This window comes from Cucurbita pepo, chromosome LG10 (genome assembly GCF_002806865.2).
Source record: "Cucurbita pepo subsp. pepo cultivar mu-cu-16 chromosome LG10, ASM280686v2, whole genome shotgun sequence".
Classification (NCBI taxonomy): Eukaryota; Viridiplantae; Streptophyta; class Magnoliopsida; order Cucurbitales; family Cucurbitaceae; genus Cucurbita; species Cucurbita pepo.
In genome coordinates, this window is record NC_036647.1 from 1,137,380 (window position 1) to 1,156,396 (window position 19,017).

Consider the following 19,017-nt stretch of genomic DNA (forward strand, 5'->3'; position numbering starts at 1 on the left):
TGCTCAAATTTTGAATCTAAAATGCTATTTGGTGCATCTTTGTCGGCTATGATTGGCAGAGGTTGAGGTACATTGATCCAACTACAGAATTTGTATCTCTACATGCCGTTTTTGTTAAGGCATTATCATGATGAGTCTCTGAAAATGGATACTGCCAGATTTTAAGATGCTAGACTACTGTATGCAGGCCACAAGTACCTGAGCAACGAGAGACTAATATCGTGAATCACTCTGGACCCGAGTCAAAAAAAGCTACATTAAAGGCTTCTCATATAATTGATCCGGGCATAATGATCAAGATTGTTTATAAATTTTATAAAATAGTTGTTACAGACTAGTATATAATTTAATTAAATATTTAGTAATTACTATTTCGACAAGTTTTTCAAAATTTCATGAAACTATATTTTAGATTTGATATATTTTTTTAATTAATTAATTATTTATTATTTATTATTTATTTTTATGTCTATGCCATCTTATTTATAGTTCATAATGAAGATAATAGATTAATAATTTTAAAATAAAATATGAATAGAAAATCTAGAATTTACTTATAAAAGTTATATAATTAATTACTTATAAAACTTTTTAATTATAGAATTATTAGTTTCAAGTTTCTATTGGGTATAAATTGATTTAAAAGGAAAAAAAGAAAAAAAAGTTGAACGAAGAGATGGGCCGTGAACGCCTAAAGAGATGGGCCTTGAAACGGGTCACTTGGTTTCCATATAAATAGAGAGTCGGCCATTCTGAGAACCGAGGTCATTCGAGCTCGCGCGGGGTTCTCCTCTCTAAAACTGTATTTCGTCGGGCAACCTTGCAAGAATGGACGAGTACGAAGAGTATGATCGGAATATGAATGACGACGACGACGATATTGACCAGACTATGCACGACGATGAAGAAGAGATCACGCAGGAAGATGCTTGGGCAGTAATTTCAGCCTATTTTGAAGAGAAGGGGTTGGTCCGGCAGCAGCTCGATTCCTTCGATGAGTTTATTCAGAATACTATGCAAGAAATCGTGGACGAGTCTGCTGACATCGAGATTCGTCCCGAGTCGCAGCACAATCCCGGGCACCAGTCTGATGTTGCTGAGGTGCGCTTTTCTGATTACTTTTTTTAGGGAGGGCTTTTCCGCGCGTTCTCTCTTTCTAGTTGCCTCCGTTTCATGACTTTATGAGTTATGATATTGTATCTACTTCCTGGATGAACTTCACTTGACAAGGTCAAATGGCTTGTTATACTCGGCGAATTTGTTAGTGATAGGGGAGGATTGAAGTTTTAGTGGTGCCGAGTTAAATTCTATAGTGCAATGTTGATCAATGTTTCTTCTAATGCTGTAGTTTTTTCTATTTCTTAGGTTGAATTACATTCTCAGTCCATGCTTAAACGTCTGTTTCAATTTAGTCTGCTTTTAGCCTCCATCTTTATTGGACGCTCGAACTATTTCCAACCAACACAAATTGTTAAACCCTAAATATCACATCATAGAGTTTATTTGCCACAGTTGCAAATAAATGGTCACGTTGGACTCTTTTTTATTCGTGGATAATGATATTGAAACTTAAGTAAAACGTAGAGGCTGAAATTATATTTTCAATTCTTTTTATCCATCTCGTCCAGTTGAAGTGTTTGAGCACTAGACATTTGAAAAAGTTGTAAGGTTGTTTGGTTGCATTTCAGAAAAATGATTAGCAAACTAATATTTTAAAACCATTTTAGGTCGTTTCTAATTTTTAAAATGATTTGGGGAAAGGATATTCATTTATATTTGCACTTTTATTTATTTCCTTTAACACGTTGAAATCAAGTTATAAGAATTTATAGTTATAAATGAACAATTAATTGGGAAATCTCTAATAGTATCTGTATGAAAGCAAGAAGTTATGTCTCTGTTTTTGCTATTATTTGTTTTGTAACTACTTTTAAAACTTAGTCTGCAAAATGGGCTTGTACATAAAAAAGCTGTTTTTTCTTTTTGTAAACATGTAAATGCCTTTAAACGTAATATTTGAACTGCTCTCAAGCCACTTTTTATTTATTTATTTATGAGAACTGCACTCAAGTCATTTAAATTTTCTTTGCTGAGTTATCTTTAGGTTTTGGATGGTTTTAACTGATAGTCCAATTTGAGAATGATTTTATTACCACTTTCTGCTCTTTTATTCAAGAGTGTAATCACTGTCAAATTCATTTTCCTCCTTCTCATCCTGATTAGATTTGCCTTTTTTAGATTGATGATCAATCTCAATGAAGGTATTTTTTTGGAATATGGGTGTGTAACCTGTTGAATGCGTGATTCATCAAGATTTGGTGCTTCTAAAAATTTGATAATTGATTTTGACAGATGGTTTACAGTTAAAATATTTGGATGAGGTAGCAAATAAATGAAGTTCGGACCTCCATTTTTGCTAACTAGAATGGAGAACAAAGAAGGGTTCCAAATAGTTAATGAATTTTGTATGTGGTTTGCTAATGCATTTTTGTTATACTGAATTGCTGTTCCATATCGATTATGGAACCATAAAATCCATGTGTCTGTTTCCCCTCAATCATGTTGATACTGATTGAATGCACCATGTCCATTCCTATTCTTGATGAATGTAAAAATCATGCTCTTTCAGGCGTCATTTGCAGTGGCTCTAATATGGTTGTGTATTATGTGTAGACGATATACAAGATCAGCTTTGGTCAGATATACTTGAGTAAGCCTATGATGACCGAATCTGATGGAGAGACTGCAACATTATTTCCTAAGGCTGCACGATTGAGGAATCTAACGTACTCGGCGCCTTTATATGTGGATGTCTCAAAAAGAGTCATAAAGAAAGGTCATGATGGTGAAGAAGTCACTGAAACCCAAGATTTTACAAAAGTTTTTATTGGGAAGGTTTGTTTCCAACACTGCATGGAAAAAAGATGTATCAAAATTAATTTTTATACAAGTGTCATCCTGTTTTGTCTCTAGGTTCCCATCATGCTCCGGTCGAGTTATTGCACGTTGTATCAGAATTCTGAGAAGGATCTGACTGAGCTCGGGGAGTGTCCATATGACCAAGGAGGATATTTTATCATCAATGGGAGTGAGAAAGTTCTTATTGCCCAAGAGAAGATGAGCACAAATCATGTGTATGTTTTCAAAAAAAGACAGCCTAACAAGTATGCCTTTGTGGCAGAAGTCCGGTCTATGGCTGAGTCACAAAATAGACCACCTAGTACCATGTTCGTACGGATGCTTTCTCAAACTAGTGCCAAGGGGGTAATGCATTTCTTTTCATATTCTGAAGATTTAGAAGTTATTCCTCCATGTTGAAGTAAATACTGTTCTAACCTATATATATTTTTTGCAATTCATCAATGTTATTTCAGGGCTCTTCAGGACAATACATACGTGCCACTCTGCCTTACATTCGAACTGAGATTCCTATTATTATTGTGTTTCGTGCTCTAGGATTTGTTGCTGACAAAGATATTCTAGAGCATATATGTTATGACTTCTCTGATACTCAAATGATGGAGTTGCTTCGGCCTTCCCTGGAAGAGGCTTTTGTTATCCAAAATCAGCAGGTCTCCCATTTCTTTGATGCTACGAGTCTACCATCCTATTCTCTCTCTCTCTCATGCTCACACAGACACACGCATGCTTGAATTATACGTTTCACGATTTTTATTTGTCCAGTAAGTTGTAACTGTCATGGTTGGTTGATATGGTTTTCCTTAACTGTAGGTTGCACTTGACTACATTGGGAAGAGAGGATCAACAGTTGGTGTGACTAAGGAAAAGAGGATTAAGTATGCGTTATCTCAATAAATTTAGGCCTGCCCCATCATATTCTGTACGAAACTTTTTTTAGCATATTTCAACATGTTTGTTATGTTGATATCTCAGGTATGCCAAAGAGATCCTTCAAAAAGAAATGCTTCCTCATGTTGGCGTAGGTGAATTTTGTGAGACTAAGAAGGCATACTATTTCGGGTATGGCACTTATTTATCTTTATTTTATTTTATTTTCCTTTCCATTTCTAATATTACTGTTTGTACTATCATCCTTGTCCAAGGCATCATCATTTCTGCCGAACTATTTTGGCTATGAGTACTTAAGTTATCTCACTTGACATTACATGTGGCAGGTATATAATTCACCGGCTACTCTTATGTGCTCTTGGCCGGAGAGCAGAAGATGATAGGGATCATTATGGGAACAAAAGACTGGACCTTGCTGGTCCTTTACTTGGAGGCTTGTTTAGAATGGTTTGCTTTTTATTTTTATTTTTATTTATTTGAGAAGTTCATTTTTTAGTTGAAGATGTTGTACTGTTATCATCTTGAGATTTTCTCATCATCTTTTATTTGTTTGAATGCAGCTCTTTAGAAAGTTAACAAGAGATGTGAGAGGTTACGTACAAAAGGTTGTGTTATTGGAGTTTTTTCTTTTTCCTTTTCCTTTTCATGTAGCTGTGCTTTCTTTATAAACTTTTCAATTGCATGTGTGTTTTGAACATGGTGCAGTGTGTTGATAATGGAAAGGATGTTAATTTGCAATTTGCCATCAAAGCAAAAACTATTACTAGTGGCCTGAAATATTCGCTAGCCACTGGAAACTGGGGGCAGGCAAATGCAGCCGGTACAAGAGCTGGAGTATCACAGGTGGGGGATAAAATTTCATTAGACAAACCAGTTCTTTTTTCAATTTTGACTATTGATACTTTCATTTTCATTAAATGTCTACAGATTATGTTTCATGTTATTTCAAATGCGAGTTTTTGATTTCTTAAACGGTAATGGTGTTGCATATTATTCCAGGTGTTAAATCGTTTGACATATGCTTCTACCTTGTCTCACTTACGAAGGCTGAATTCACCCATTGGACGAGAAGGTGAAAACATATGTTGTTACTTCTGTTTGTTTTATTTATTTTGGTGGATGGAATCATGAAGACCGGCCGCCTTCTTCTCCTACATTTTGCTTCTAGCAGTACACAGTTGTTGACTTTCTTCAGAATTTAATGTCATATACCAGGTAAACTGGCCAAGCCTCGGCAGTTGCATAATTCACAATGGGGAATGATGTGTCCTGCTGAAACACCTGAAGGACAAGTGAGTATAAATGCTAACAGATTTCTCGGTATGAGCTATTTTTGGTAATTGACTTGGTCACTTATGGGTGCAATCTGAATTTTCATCAGGCTTGTGGACTGGTAAAGAATCTTGCATTGATGGTTTATATAACAGTTGGATCTGCGGCATATCCTATTTTGGAATTTTTGGAAGAATGGGGCACAGAAAATTTTGAGGTGCCTAATTTTAACTTCTCGACCAATTCATGATGATGATGTTTTTGTCATTTTTACTCCCCTTTATTATCTAATGTATTCTGTTGTTTGTAGGAAATTTCTCCTGCTGTCATTCCTCAAGCGACAAAAATTTTTGTCAATGGTTGTTGGGTTGGGATCCATCGTGATCCTGAAATGTTGGTGAAGACTTTGAGGCGGTTGAGGCGACGAGTAAATATTCTTTTTTTTTTTTTTCCTTGTGTAGATATTGTATCATAAAACATTTCTTGTAAACTGAAGATGTTTTAACATTTGAGTTTCTACGGACTGTTGAACATGTAGGGGTGTTTATGTTCTATTTCGTAACTTATTATGGATTTTAATCACAGCTAATTTTTGGGCCTAGGTTGATGTAAATACTGAAGTTGGAGTAGTTAGAGATGTCCGCTTGAAAGAACTACGGATATATACTGATTATGGCCGTTGTAGTCGTCCATTATTCATTGTTGAGAAACAAAGGCTTCTCATAAAGAAGAAGGATATCCATGCTCTTCAGCAAAGGGTGAGTGATAAACTCTCGATATCTTTCTTTATTCTTATTGCTTTTAATACGTTTATGATTTCTGATGACAGGAATCCCCTGAAGACGGTGGTTGGCATGATCTTGTAGCAAAGGGATTCATTGAATACATAGATACGGAGGAAGAGGAAACCACCATGATTTCCATGACAATTAGTGTGAGTGAACAAAAAATCTATTTGCTAGACTGATGATAATTTACCAAAAAAAAAAAAAAAATTAAAAGATCTTTTGAAAATAAATCAGGATCTTATACAAGCAAGGGTCAACCCGGTTGAGGCTTATTCTGACACCTATACTCATTGTGAAATCCATCCATCATTGATTTTGGGCGTTTGTGCTTCAATTATTCCATTTCCCGACCATAACCAGGTTTGTCAGTTTTGACACTGCAATGTAGTTTCATGTTGATCTTTCTCTCTCACTGATCCATGTGTGGTATATTTAGTCCCCACGTAACACGTATCAATCTGCTATGGGTAAGCAAGCTATGGGAATCTATGTCACCAACTACCAATTCCGAATGGTATACTCTATTTCCTGTTAAAGTAAATTCATCATTCAAGGTTCTTCCCCATTGTCAAATTAACCAAATAATTTTCTGGATTTTTATTTAGGATACTTTGGCCTATGTTTTGTATTATCCACAAAAGCCTCTTGTTACTACACGAGCTATGGAGCATCTCCATTTCAGGCAGCTTCCAGCTGGCATTGTATGTTTGAAATATGATTCTTTTAGAAAATTTACTCTTGGTTTTGCTAATGCATATCTTCTCATTCTCTTTTGTTTCTGTTGTCTTAGAATGCCATTGTTGCCATCGCTTGCTACTCTGGTTATAACCAGGAAGATTCTGTTATCATGAATCAATCCTCTATTGACCGTGGATTTTTTAGGTCACTTTTCTTCCGGTCTTACAGGTAATTTTATCCCTCCCAGTTCCTTAATTTTGTATGCATGCATCTATTTCGGTATTTTCTTAATGATATGCTTGTACACCGTCCATCTTCAGGGATGAGGAGAAAAAGATGGGAACTCTTGTAAAAGAAGATTTTGGACGGCCTGACAGGACTAATACTATGGTGAGAACTTAGAGCATGTTTGAGAGTGACTTTAAAATATATAAAATCACTTTTGTCTAAATCATTTTGAAACATGCTTTTAATGTTTCAAAATCAGTTTTATTAATTGTATGAAATTTTTATTTAAAAGTGTAAAATCGAATATTAAATTAAAGACCTGTATTGGGGTTATTTGAACAAAAAATGATTTTAACCATTTCAAAATTTAAGCTAAACATGAGTATTTTCTTTTGCAGGGTATGAGGCATGGCTCCTATGATAAATTAGATGACGATGGTCTTGCACCACCTGTATGTATAAAACTCTCATGCATTTTCTTTTGACTTTTCTTCGCTTTTTTTAGTGATCAAAACAGTTGCTTTCACACTATTGTATTCGGGTGTAGTGCATTTTGTCTCTTACTTGATTGAATTTGATTGTGGCACTGTTGTGCTTCAGGGTACTCGAGTATCAGGTGAGGACGTTATTATTGGAAAGACTACTCCTATTTCTCAGGAAGAAGCTCAGGGACAAGCTGCACGTTACTCAAGACGTGATCATAGCATTAGTTTACGTCATAGTGAAAATGGGATTGTAGATCAAGTAAGTTTTGTTTAAAAAGACTACATCGTTCATTTTGAATTGTTGTCATGGTTCTTTCCTTAACATTATGTAACTTACAATTAATCTTCTACACTGCATGCATAATTATTTACGTCTTTTGCAGGTTCTACTGACTACAAATGCTGATGGATTGAGGTTCGTAAAAGTAAGGGTGAGATCTGTTCGAATACCCCAGATTGGGGATAAGTTCAGTAGTCGACATGGACAAAAAGGGACAGTGGGAATGACTTACACACAAGAAGACATGCCTTGGACTGTGGAAGGAATCACCCCCGATATTATCGTGAATCCACATGCTATTCCTTCTCGTATGACAATTGGTCAGCTTATTGAGTGTATCATGGGGAAGGTGGCAGCCCACATGGGAAAAGAAGGAGATGCTACCCCATTTACTGATGTCACTGTAAGTTGTGTTTGAGTCCTCGAGAATTGCAATTTTTATGATGATTTTTGGTGATGGAATGATTTTTGTTTAACTACATTTCTTTCTAAACTATTCCAGTAAGCTTTTTCCACATCTTCTCCAGGCCAGTTTTAGGGCACATCTTTCTGTATAATGTTGACTGTTTGAGTTTGCTTTCAAAGAGCTAATTTATGAATGTCGTTTGTTCGATCAGGTGGATAACATCAGTAAGGCTCTGCATAAGTGTGGTTATCAGATGCGTGGATTTGAAACCATGTATAATGGCCATACAGGCCGGCGGCTCTCAGCAATGATATTCCTTGGTCCGACTTACTACCAAAGGCTGAAGCATATGGTTGATGACAAAATACATTCACGTGGAAGGGGTCCTGTGCAGATCCTTACGAGACAACCTGCTGAGGGTCGGTCACGTGATGGTGGTCTCCGATTTGGGGAGATGGAGCGTGACTGCATGATTGCCCATGGTGCTGCTCATTTTCTCAAGGAGAGGTTGTTCGATCAAAGTGATGCATATAGGATCCATGTCTGTGAGTGCTGCGGATTGATAGCCATTGCAAATCTCAAGAAGAGTTCCTTCGAATGTAGGGGATGTAAAAACAAAACGGACATCGTTCAGGTGATATCTAGACCAATGTCTTAACGTCTTTATGCACATATTTAAATACGTTACAGGTTGCATTTACCTTTTTACATGCTCGCACTGTTATTTTATTATTTACTTTATGTGGGTGCATGCAGGTTTATATCCCTTATGCCTGTAAGCTTCTCTTCCAAGAGCTTATGGCTATGGCAATAGCGCCACGGATGTTCACAAAGGAAGTTAAACCATTGAAAGACCAAAAGAAGAAAGGATCCTGATTTCCTTCTTCAGCTTATTATCAACTCTCGCATATTGGACGATCTCCGGGATATATTATATTAGTATGGTGTAAAATACCAGAAAGCAAACTGTTGGAGTCTGGAGGCATTGAGGGCGCGTCCCCTTAGAAATTGGAAATGATTGTAGCTTAGTTTTGTGAGGTATGCCGCGGCCTCCTCAAGGCCTCAGTATTCTATGGATTGGTGGATTCGTATCAATCAACCACCACCTTTGGAGCCGGTCGATGGCGCTGTCTTTTTATCCAAGACGAAGAAGGTCAAGGGTATGTGCAATCAACTACTTTTACTTTGATTATAGAGAGCAATTTGTTGGGTCATGTGTAGGGTGAGACCAATCCACTACTGTCCATAGAAAACCTGGAATTCACTTTTATATTTGTTTCAGTATCTCCTCCGGATAATATAGTAGGGTAGATTATCGAGATACATTGAGTTTATTGACTTTTATGTAGCTGAAATCTATTCTGCATCAGGCAAAGAATATTTTTGGATTTTAACATCCTCATTTCCAACTTTTCTGCAACGGAGGAGGCCTTCTTTTCATGCGCTGTTTGCAGATTGCTATGAAATCTGAGGTATTTTCCCTTTGTTATTTATGCACCCCTTCGCCAGTGGAACAGACAGTGTCCGAGATTAGTGTGACCCACCTCCCCAACCATCACATTTGATCCAATATAATCAATATTAAGTCACCATCTTGAATGTTATTCTGAAACAGAGGGGAATATTTTTTTCTTTTGGAAGTTTTAAGGTATATTTGAAAACAAACCCATATTTTAAAAAAGGATTTTTTGATAAATTTAATAACAAAAAAATATATATATATGGAATTTGTTTTTTATGCTGTCAATTGGTTATTGTCTCAGTGGAAATTTAATTATTATTTTTCATCGGTAGGTTCGGAGGTAATATGAAATCATGCTTCTAGAACATCAATCGACGGATACCATTGAGTACTACAAAATCGGTCTTTTATTAAAAATTGTATTATAAGTTTACGAATTTTAAAATAAGAGAAACCAACAAATTATGCCAACCCAGAAACCATCCTCCTTGCTATCTTCAAATTAATATTTAATAAATTAACGTAGCTAAATTATTTTTTAATATCTCAAATTATTCACTAGGTTTATTTCATGAACATAGTTTTTTATTCTAAAAAAATAAAAATAAAACATTTTTATATAGATTAAAAAATTTAAATATATATACAACAATGAAGTAGAGAAAAGTAATGCAAAGGAGAATTATTTTAATAATCAATACTTTTTCGATGTAGAGCTTATATCTCTATCTCAAAAAAAAAAAAAAAAAAAANTATAATTATAATTTAGTAGATAAAATATTATTTATTATTCTAAAAGACGATGATTGGCCGTCTATCTCTGTAATTGTTTGAAAAATGAAGTTATTAAATATCTCAAATTTGATAGGGTGAAATTATAATTTAAAAAAAAAAAAAGATAAAAGAAAAAGGAAATAATGAATAATGTTGTAAATGCAATATCTAAAATTAATATTGGGAGAGATCAAAATGATAGAAAGAGAAAAAGAAATTATTTTTTTATAATTTAGTGAAGAAAATGGAGGTTGGTCCATAAAACCCCATTTAAGTTCCCCGCTAGATCATTATCAACCATCTCCCTTCTCGGTTCTCTTTTCCATCTCCAACTTTTTCACTTTTGCATTAACTTTGCCTCTTTACGAGGAAGGCACTGCAAGCAAACTGCCGATTCTCCCTCCCTCTCAGGTGAACCACTGAATTTGAACTTTCATGATTACTTCTACATCTTTTTTTTTCTTCGCAACTACGGTTTTCTTCCTCCGTTTCGCTGTGATTTTGTCCGTGGAGGTCGAAGTTTTGACGATTCTTTCCATTTGTTAATTGATCTTTTTTCCTTTTAAGTTTCTTTCATTCCGGACGAGTGAGAAAGGGATAAGTGGTGTCTTGATTCTGGAGTTGATATCTGATAAATCAATAGGTTTCTGCTTGCATATCATTAATTTGCGCTGTAGGTCGAATTGAACGGTAGCGTGATGGGTTAATCAAAGCACACTGAGGAGGAGGACCATGTGTCAGGATTACATTTTTCTTCTTGGCGAACTAGTTAGATTATCACTTAACGTTCAGGTCCTCTATTCTGTATTTATTCGTTTTGGAATATGAATAAATCTGGGTATGCTGGCCCTTCTTGTATTATGCTCGTGGTTAGCTCTAACAGGTCTCTATTTGACTACTTTAATTGCTAATTCATTACAATAGCTGATGAAATTCTACAAAGCTTCGTATCTAAACACATCAGTAATCAATTTGAGTTCACCTTTTGGCTGATTGATTCTACTGGGCTTTGAGTTTTTTAGAATTTTTTCCGGTTCTGGTTGGTTTGGTTTGTCCGTAACCTGTTAATAGTCTGTTTCCTTTTGTGGTTCGCATTGAGTAATTAAACTTTTACAGGATGAGTTAATTGGGCATGATCTAACTCTTTGAAGTAAAGTCGGTCAGATGGTTGGTGGCTTCCAGTTGGGTTTTAGGTGTTTTAACTGATTCACTAACCTTCTATTTTGGTATTCTGTAAATGATCTATTGTTTTCAACTTTCTTCCCTCTAACCTTAAACTTAGCTTCAAATGCTGCTTATAGTTAATGTTTCCCATATGAGATCCCATGTTGGATGGGAACGGAGCAATCCTTATAAGAGTGTAGAAATCTCTTCCTAAGTATTTTAAAACCGTGAGGCTGATAGCGATACGTAATGGTGGGCTTTGGCTGTTACAAATGGTATCAAAGCCAGACATCGGGTAGTGGGCCAGCGAGGACATTAGTATCTAAGGAAGTGGATTGTGAGATCCCACATTGGTTGGAGAGGGGAATGAAACATTCCTTATAAGTGTGGAAACTTCTCTCTAGTAGATACGTTTTAAAATCGTGAGGCTGACGATGATACGTAACGAATCAAAGCGAACAATATCTACTAGCAATGAGATTGGGCGGTTACAGCCTAATCCCAGATTCCATACGAGAATTTGATGTCGGATTTGTTTTTGTGTGCTTTTCCAGGAAATAACTGGAGTTGCTTGATCAATTCATGGCCTATGAGCAGTACTTTGTGCAAGGATGGAAACACTACAACGGTTGCTTTGATTGTAACATCTGCTTTGACTTTGCCCATGAGCCAGTGGTAACTCTCTGCGGCCACTTATTCTGCTGGCCTTGCATCTACAAATGGCTTCACGTCCAGAGTGCCTCTCTTGCCATTGACGAGCACCCACAGTGCCCGGTTTGCAAGGCTGATATTTCCCACACCACAATGGTTCCTCTCTACGGTCGTGGCCGAACGGCCGAGCAAGTCGAGCCTGAAGCTAAAGCAATGCATCGTGACATTGATATACCTCCTAGACCTTCAGCTTGTGGTAACCAGATGCTTGCTACTCCCAGCACACACCAGCAGCAACTTCCATATCGAAATCCTTACCAGCGACCGAACCACGACCCCGTTCTTTTTGGGAATTATGAAGAAGATTCAGCAGCCTCTTTGCTAAACCTTGGGAGAACATCATTCAGTGGTTTTGACCATCGGGTGGCAGGAATGATTGGCAATTTCGTGTATGCGAGGGTCTTTGGGAACTCAGACAACTTAAACTCTTACTTGGGAACAGGGAGCAGAAGGGATGGGTTGAGAAGACAGGAAATGCAGGTAGCCAAGTCATTGAACAGAATCTCCATTTTCCTGTTCTGCTGTGTAATTCTATGCGTTCTTGTCTTCTAATGATGTTCCATTCCTGGAAACATCCCCATTTTCAAGACAAGAAAGACACAAATAAAGTGCATTGTCGTCTTTGTATTCTTTGTATAGGCTTTTTGTACCAGAAAACTTGTTGCATTTTCTGAGGGTTCTTGAAGACTTTTAATTACTGTTTTCTTTGGAAATGATCAACAACAGTAGATGAAATGCATGAATAATCAACCCGCTAAAAAGAATGTGTAAATGTGAATAGTTGTTCGCCCATGATAAGAGGGAAATTAAACAAATTCCAGAAAAAAAAAAAAAAAGCGAAGTGTTGCTGCCCAGGATCGAACTGGGGACCTTTAGTGTGTAAGACTAACGTGATAACCACTACACCACAGCAACTTCATGTTTGAGTAGGGCACTATTACAAGAGGTATAAAAAATAATAAAATTTGGGAAATAAAAACAAAAAATGTTGCTGCCCAGGATCGAACTGGGGACCTTTAGTGTGTAAGACTAACGTGATAACCACTACACCACAGCAACTCCATGTCTTAAGTGATGCACTATCATACTATAAAAAAGATAAAATTTGGAAAATAAAAACAAAATCTGTTGCTGCCCAGGATCGAACTGGGGACCTTTAGTGTGTAAGACTAACGTGATAACCACTACACCACAGCAACCTAATGTTTGATAAAACATTAAAATTAATGTTGATAAACCAAATAAGTTATTCCCTATGCATAGAAAATGAAGACCACACAAATGCTACACAACACACAAAATTATACTCGCTTAGTATCAAAATTCAACCCACCCTTTAGCAAAGTCTATTTCGAAGCCTAAACCCTAAACTCTAATCATTAAAGATGAGCTTTCTCCGAGTCGAATTCCTTTATTTTTACCTTCTCTATAGACAGAAAAGAATGGTAACTCCTCCTCGTGATCCCAAGGAAAACTTTCGTCTTTGCAAGTTGACTCCTTAGCAAGGCCTCACATTCATTTTATAAGAGGGTGCGACTCTTTCTTTTATTATGGTGCAAGTGATTAAAGGACCCATAATCTCCCTTTTATTTTCACAACAAGACTCTTTCATCCCAATAGCCATCATTATTGAACATTTTTACTAGACTATGCATAATGCATCATCCTAACCCTTCCTTTCATCTGATCAATATGTAGAGGAGAATCATGGCCGTCCATTACATCCCTAAAATCCTCTTCCCCTTTTCCCTCACCATCAAGTGGGTAGTTGGGGATAATGCTTTTATACATGTAATACTATCAGTCTCTCCCACCGCCCCCACTCCAATCCACAAATAATAAATAAATAAATTTATCTTAATATCTATATTTATTTTTTACTATAATATTACGATTTCAAATTTATAGATCTAATTTGAACATATTTCAACCCGCTTAAAATAATGAAAGAGACATAAAAAAGTGGGTCAGAGTTCGCGGCCTTTCTTTTGAAATTATATGTCAATTTTCAACATTATGGTATGGAAAATAATATCCCAAACAATTAAATTGTTCTGATTTTATAATTTACACAAAAACTATATATTAATTTTATAATTTACACAAAAACTATATATTAATTTCATTTTCTTGTTACATTTTCCGACATACGATTCACATCATCTAAAAAAAAGAGAATAAGAAAAAACTTTCTATATAACCTATTACTAAAAAAAAGAATTGTTGAGGTATCAATTTGAACAAATGTGTAGGTCAAATGCTAACCCTCTGTTACTAAATATATGTAGGAATCGATAAATGGTAGTTGTGTACCTTTCCTCAAGGGTAACTAGTACTATAGGTTCAATCAATCGAGGTCTCTTACCTTGGCTCAATAGATATCGTCGTATCAGATCTTCTACCTCTTTTAAGCACTTGAACCATATGATTTATGAGTAAGTACATATTGACTTTGGTTTCACACTTGTTAACGTAATCGATCAATATGTAGAGTCCATTATAATATAATAGTCTAGATATATCATGTACTTTGCTATTACTAGAAGAAGCAAGAAGGTTTGATTTTGGAACTATTTTGTTAACATATATATTTTTATATATAGATTTGCTTCAATGGGTCCAGCTTTCACCAAACACCCTTGAAGAAAAAGGCAGATTTGGAAAAAGGAAATAAAGACCAAAGGCAACAGCCACCCTTTACAGAACCTGGCAGCTTCCTAGCAAATGGCTGCAGATGCAGGGCTATAAGTACAGAAGCTGCTCAACTTTGAACAATCTTTGGCTCTGAAAATTGGGATGAGCTTAGTTATGCAGTCTTCAAGAATCAGAAACCCTGCTCCTTTTCTATCAAAGACTTATGATCTGTTACAAGAAGCTGGAAGCTTCCATTTTAAAGCAGCTGATGAAGAAGATGAAGAAGATGAAGAAGATGAAGAAGCTGAAGAAAATGGGGGCGGCAACAGGATTGTGTCCTGGAATGCAGATGGAAGTGGGTTCATAGTTTGGTCTCCTGCTGATTTCTCTGAGGTTTTATTGCCTAAATACTTTAAGCATAATAACTTCTCTAGCTTCATTCGCCAGCTTAATACTTATGTATGTATTCCTCTCTCTCTTTCTCTCTTTTTGAGAATGCCCCCTCCATTTGTTCTTCTCACAAACATCTCCAGGAAAAGATGTTAATTGTAAAGTGGATCCAATTGGCCATTTCCTGATAACTTGCGAACAGATTTAAAGAATTGAGTTGATTACATATTCTTGACATCATTTATTGGATCGGGTTTCGATCTAATTCTTGCAATATTGATGTCAGGGGTTCAAGAAGACGTCGCCAAAGAGGTGGGAGTTCAAGCACGAGAAATTTCAGAGGGGAAACAGGCACATGCTGGTGGAGATTGTACGTAAGAAATGTGAGCCGAGTGTGTTTCCAGCCTTTCTAAGATCTTCTCATGAAGGAGCTGCAACAATGGGTGTTGATCAGGAGAATGGAGACCATCTGTTACTAATGGAGGAGAACAAGAACCTAAGAAGACAGAAGCTGGAATTGCAGGCTCAAATAGCTCAATTCAAAGCACTTCATATTAGATTACTCGACTGTGTAGGTCGACGCATTGAAAAATAGCCTAAGGAGTTTTGATAATTAGAAAGATGGGTTGGTTGTGAAAGTTTCAGAAAGATAGTAATGCATTTGAATAAATGGAAATTGGAATAGATGAACATGATTAAGTTTGAAGAAACCAGAAGCTGGCAGAGGATTTCCTAGAGAATTTGGTTTGCAATTTGCATTGGCCTACTAATCCTAAAAGTCCAAAACCCTGTCTACAAAGTAAGAGATTTTGACTTTGAAAAGGGAAAAGAGAACTGGCGAGCGCCAGTTCTTTCTCCATAGCACCTACCCCTTGATCTTTCCTTTAACGAGGAAGAATCATTCGCCTACCCTCTCTCGCCTTCGCTCTTTTGATCAGCATGTCTTCATAAGGCCCTTTCCCTAATAAGCACAAGTTATGGATCTCAACCTGTCCTCCAAATCCTATCAGTGACACTCATTTGCAGATAATATGAGAAGTCGAGATGTTTCAGGCCAAGAAATATAATCCCAACTTTTATAATGAGTTCAAGGTTTCTCGTCATTGAAAACCCAACTAAGGAAACTAGAAAAATGAACATAGTTACCGGTAACGGGAAACACCACACGATATATCATATCGGTCATTAGGGTAAACCCTTGCTTTTATATGCAGTAGAACAGACCCACATTGACGGGTAAGAGATCAACCAAAACTAAAAAAGCAAGCTTTAGAAGATGTATAATATCAATAGATTGATGTAAGGCGAAACAGTTGAATGCATGCAGACACACCCCAAGCAGCTCATGTTGATACTACTCGGATAGAGTAGATTTCAATTCTCCATTATTTTTTAGCTCCAGCACAATATCACAGCCTCCTATAAGTTCGCCCTTGTAATAAAGCTGGGGAAAGGTCGGCCAATTGGAGTAAGCTTTTAATCCCTGCCTCACTTCCTCGTCAGTTAAGATATCAAATGACCCAAAATCAATCCCTTCTTCCTCGAGGGCATTAACAACTTTGGAGCTGAAACCACATTTTGGAGCATCCGGTGTACCCTTCATAAAGAGCATAACTGGGGAAGAACAGGTCAATTTTTTCAAACGATCTTCAATAGTGTCTTTCTTAATGATTCCTTTATTTTCTAGGCTTTTCCTAAGTTCTCCACTTCTATGCATCTGCAAAACAATATCGGATCCACCAATCAGTTCACCCTTGATATAGAGTTGGGGGTAACTGGACCACTTTGAATAATCTTTGAGCCCCTGGCGGACTTCACCATCAGAAAGGATATCAAAACTCTCAAAGTTCACATTTTCTTCACGAAGAATTTCTACGACCTTGTGACTAAAACCGCATTTGGGTTCATCAGGTTTTCCTTTCATAAACAGCATAACAGGACTTGAATTAACTAGCATTTTAAGACGGGAGGCTAGAGCTGCATTCAACCCAGAGTTTTCTGAGATACCATCTGCCTTATCAGGTTTGGCAGTCTTCACCTCGTTGGAAACTATGCTCTCAATGCCATGATCTCTGAAGACTTCCTTTAACTCACCACTCTCATGCATTGCAATGGCTATGTCAGACCCACCTAGTAGCTCCCCTTTGCAATAGAGTTGCGGAAATGTTGGCCAGTTAGAGAACTTCTTCAATCCCTCACGAATTTCATTGTCTGATAAGATATCAAAACTTTCAAATTTCACATTTTCTTCCTTCAAAATGTCAACTACTTTCCTACTAAACCCACATTTTGGTTCTTCAGGGCTTCCTTTCATGAATAACATGATTGGATTAGAGTCAATAAGCTGCTGAATTTTCTTCTGCAAAGCACCGCTCAGTCCAGGTTGCACCTTGATTTGAGTAGCAGAGCCATTGTCTCTTGCCAACTCTCTCACTGTTTCAATGATAGTTGCTCCTGCAGCCATCCCAAGGCTAGCTGGGGCTGCAGGTTCTCCAGCATTAATTGCACCAGAAGCTTTAGCAACTTTATTAGCCAAGCTAGATGGATCGGCCCCCTCTAAGGTATCAACAGTCTTGCCATCCTGAAACATGAAATTAATTATAATACAATTACCCTAGTTGTCCATGATAGACATCAAACCCACACATCCCAAGTATCTCTAACTTGCTTGGTGCTTAATATGAAAACATAGAATAGTATCCTTGACCTTCACTTACAGCATTGCATTCAAAGGCGCTGCAAAGAAAAGACAAGCTAGGAAAAGGAAAAGTAAAAAGAACTTCAATAAGTTCTGAAAGCACAAAGAGTCACCATGTAAGAATTACTGATCGACTACTTGAAAGTCTATTACTACCACATATCCTCAGTCCTCAACTGTTCTTGCTTTACTTCTCTTTCCGCTGATATATTCATGACGAAATACAGCATTTCCAGTAAATTTAAAGTTAATTTCTTGCTTTAAAAGAAATCAACGAAGTGAACCAAGAGAGGTACAATACCGAGTTCAAAGATCAATACCCAAAACGTAAATCAATTACCATCCCTTCAGTGAATACAATTGGTCTCACTTAAGGTTGGAACCTATTCCTTTACAAGTCGTCAACCCCGTAATACAATTTCAATATCATCGAAAGGAACCAGGAAAATTGCGCTGTCGAGTTCAAAGATCAGACGTAAATGCATTACCATCTCTCCAGTGTATTACTGGTTCGAGTATCGGATTGGAAACTACACTTGTCAAGTCGGAAATGTAATAGGATTCTATAATCTACCAAACCAACTTGGAAATTATAAATAATTCAAATAAACTTTGGGCACAATCATTTCCCAAATGAACGCAAAAGAAATCCCATACAAAGAAAAAACGTAACAAAGAATTTGAACCGACCTTGATGAAAACAAAGTAGGGCACGGCAGACACCGAGTAAGCCTCCGATAATTCGGGTTGCTCTTCAGCTTCAACCTATAATCTCCATGAACAACTAAGAGGATAAACAATCGAAGTAATAAAAACTCACAGGCAAAAATCACCGAAAACAACTACTAAAGAGAGGTAGAGACCCACCCTTACGAAATGAGCGTGAGGAAAATCGGTAGCAAGATGTGAAAAGACCTGGTCCATGTGCTTGGAAGCTTCACACCATGAAGCCCAGAAATGTAGGATAACCAGAGCATCACTCCGGAGAAGGCCGTCAAGCTCCGCCTTAGATTGCACGTCCTTCACGGAACCACTCATTGCTCTTCCTAACCGGCAAAACACAGAGAGAGAACTGATCGAAACTCGAGTCTGAAATTCAATCCAGAAAAACCTAGAAGACGATGTTGAAGTTTCTCTCTTATTCTTTTAATTATTATTTTCTTGAAGAGGAACCTTTTAGATTAGGCCTCCAAAATTGCTCCAAAATTATTTTACAATATTAGGACTATTTTTCCAA

General features: G+C 36.9%; 4 protein-coding genes and 3 non-coding genes across 9 annotated transcripts; 3 read left to right on the top strand and 4 right to left on the bottom strand.

The window, feature by feature from the left end:
* The first annotated feature begins 772 nt into the window (after nucleotides 1–772).
* On the top strand, nucleotides 773–9,385 carry LOC111803581 (DNA-directed RNA polymerase II subunit RPB2). Its single transcript, XM_023688060.1, has 25 exons — nucleotides 773–1,101; nucleotides 2,674–2,895; nucleotides 2,974–3,264; nucleotides 3,375–3,572; nucleotides 3,733–3,797; nucleotides 3,895–3,981; nucleotides 4,137–4,257; nucleotides 4,371–4,415; nucleotides 4,516–4,653; nucleotides 4,810–4,882; nucleotides 5,026–5,102; nucleotides 5,192–5,299; nucleotides 5,393–5,509; nucleotides 5,685–5,840; nucleotides 5,912–6,016; nucleotides 6,105–6,230; nucleotides 6,307–6,384; nucleotides 6,476–6,571; nucleotides 6,661–6,776; nucleotides 6,869–6,938; nucleotides 7,175–7,228; nucleotides 7,377–7,520; nucleotides 7,645–7,944; nucleotides 8,159–8,581; nucleotides 8,704–9,385. The coding sequence occupies exons 1-25, from the start codon at nucleotides 829–831 to the stop codon at nucleotides 8,821–8,823; spliced, it is 3,603 nt and encodes a 1,200-aa protein (XP_023543828.1). The 5' UTR covers nucleotides 773–828; the 3' UTR covers nucleotides 8,824–9,385.
* Nucleotides 9,386–10,417: 1,032 nt separating this feature from the next.
* Nucleotides 10,418–12,755, top strand: LOC111803250 (E3 ubiquitin-protein ligase RMA3-like). Of its 2 annotated transcripts, none has more exons than XM_023687575.1 (2): nucleotides 10,418–10,594; nucleotides 11,902–12,755. In XM_023687575.1, exon 2 carries the CDS (start codon nucleotides 11,930–11,932, stop codon nucleotides 12,608–12,610), a length of 681 nt encoding a protein of 226 aa, XP_023543343.1. In that variant the 5' UTR covers nucleotides 10,418–10,594; nucleotides 11,902–11,929; the 3' UTR covers nucleotides 12,611–12,755. The 2 variants fall into 2 exon arrangements, with proteins under 2 accessions (XP_023543343.1, XP_023543345.1); XM_023687577.1 differs by lacking the exon at nucleotides 10,418–10,594 and adding an exon at nucleotides 10,601–10,975.
* A 145-nt stretch (nucleotides 12,756–12,900) lies between these two features.
* Nucleotides 12,901–12,973, bottom strand: TRNAV-UAC. Its single transcript has one exon. It is a non-coding gene; the product is annotated as a tRNA-Val (tRNA).
* A 71-nt stretch (nucleotides 12,974–13,044) lies between these two features.
* On the bottom strand, nucleotides 13,045–13,117 carry TRNAV-UAC. Its single transcript has one exon. It is a non-coding gene; the product is annotated as a tRNA-Val (tRNA).
* A 67-nt stretch (nucleotides 13,118–13,184) lies between these two features.
* TRNAV-UAC lies at nucleotides 13,185–13,257 on the bottom strand. The gene has a single exon. It is a non-coding gene; the product is annotated as a tRNA-Val (tRNA).
* A 1,484-nt stretch (nucleotides 13,258–14,741) lies between these two features.
* Nucleotides 14,742–15,792, top strand: LOC111803567 (heat stress transcription factor B-2a-like). 2 transcript variants are annotated; one of them, XM_023688038.1, is made up of 2 exons: nucleotides 14,742–15,151; nucleotides 15,369–15,792. In XM_023688038.1, the coding sequence occupies exons 1-2, from the start codon at nucleotides 14,855–14,857 to the stop codon at nucleotides 15,675–15,677; spliced, it is 606 nt and encodes a 201-aa protein (XP_023543806.1). In that variant the 5' UTR covers nucleotides 14,742–14,854; the 3' UTR covers nucleotides 15,678–15,792. The 2 variants fall into 2 exon arrangements, with proteins under 2 accessions (XP_023543806.1, XP_023543807.1); XM_023688039.1 differs by having other exon boundaries at nucleotides 14,743–15,085.
* A 337-nt stretch (nucleotides 15,793–16,129) lies between these two features.
* LOC111803565 (monothiol glutaredoxin-S17-like) lies at nucleotides 16,130–18,951 on the bottom strand. Its single transcript, XM_023688036.1, has 3 exons — nucleotides 18,648–18,951; nucleotides 18,471–18,545; nucleotides 16,130–17,663 (listed from the first exon to the last, which is right to left on the bottom strand). Exons 1-3 carry the CDS (start codon nucleotides 18,816–18,818, stop codon nucleotides 16,437–16,439), a joined length of 1,473 nt encoding a protein of 490 aa, XP_023543804.1. The 5' UTR covers nucleotides 18,819–18,951; the 3' UTR covers nucleotides 16,130–16,436.
* Between the last annotated feature and the right edge of the window lie 66 nt (nucleotides 18,952–19,017).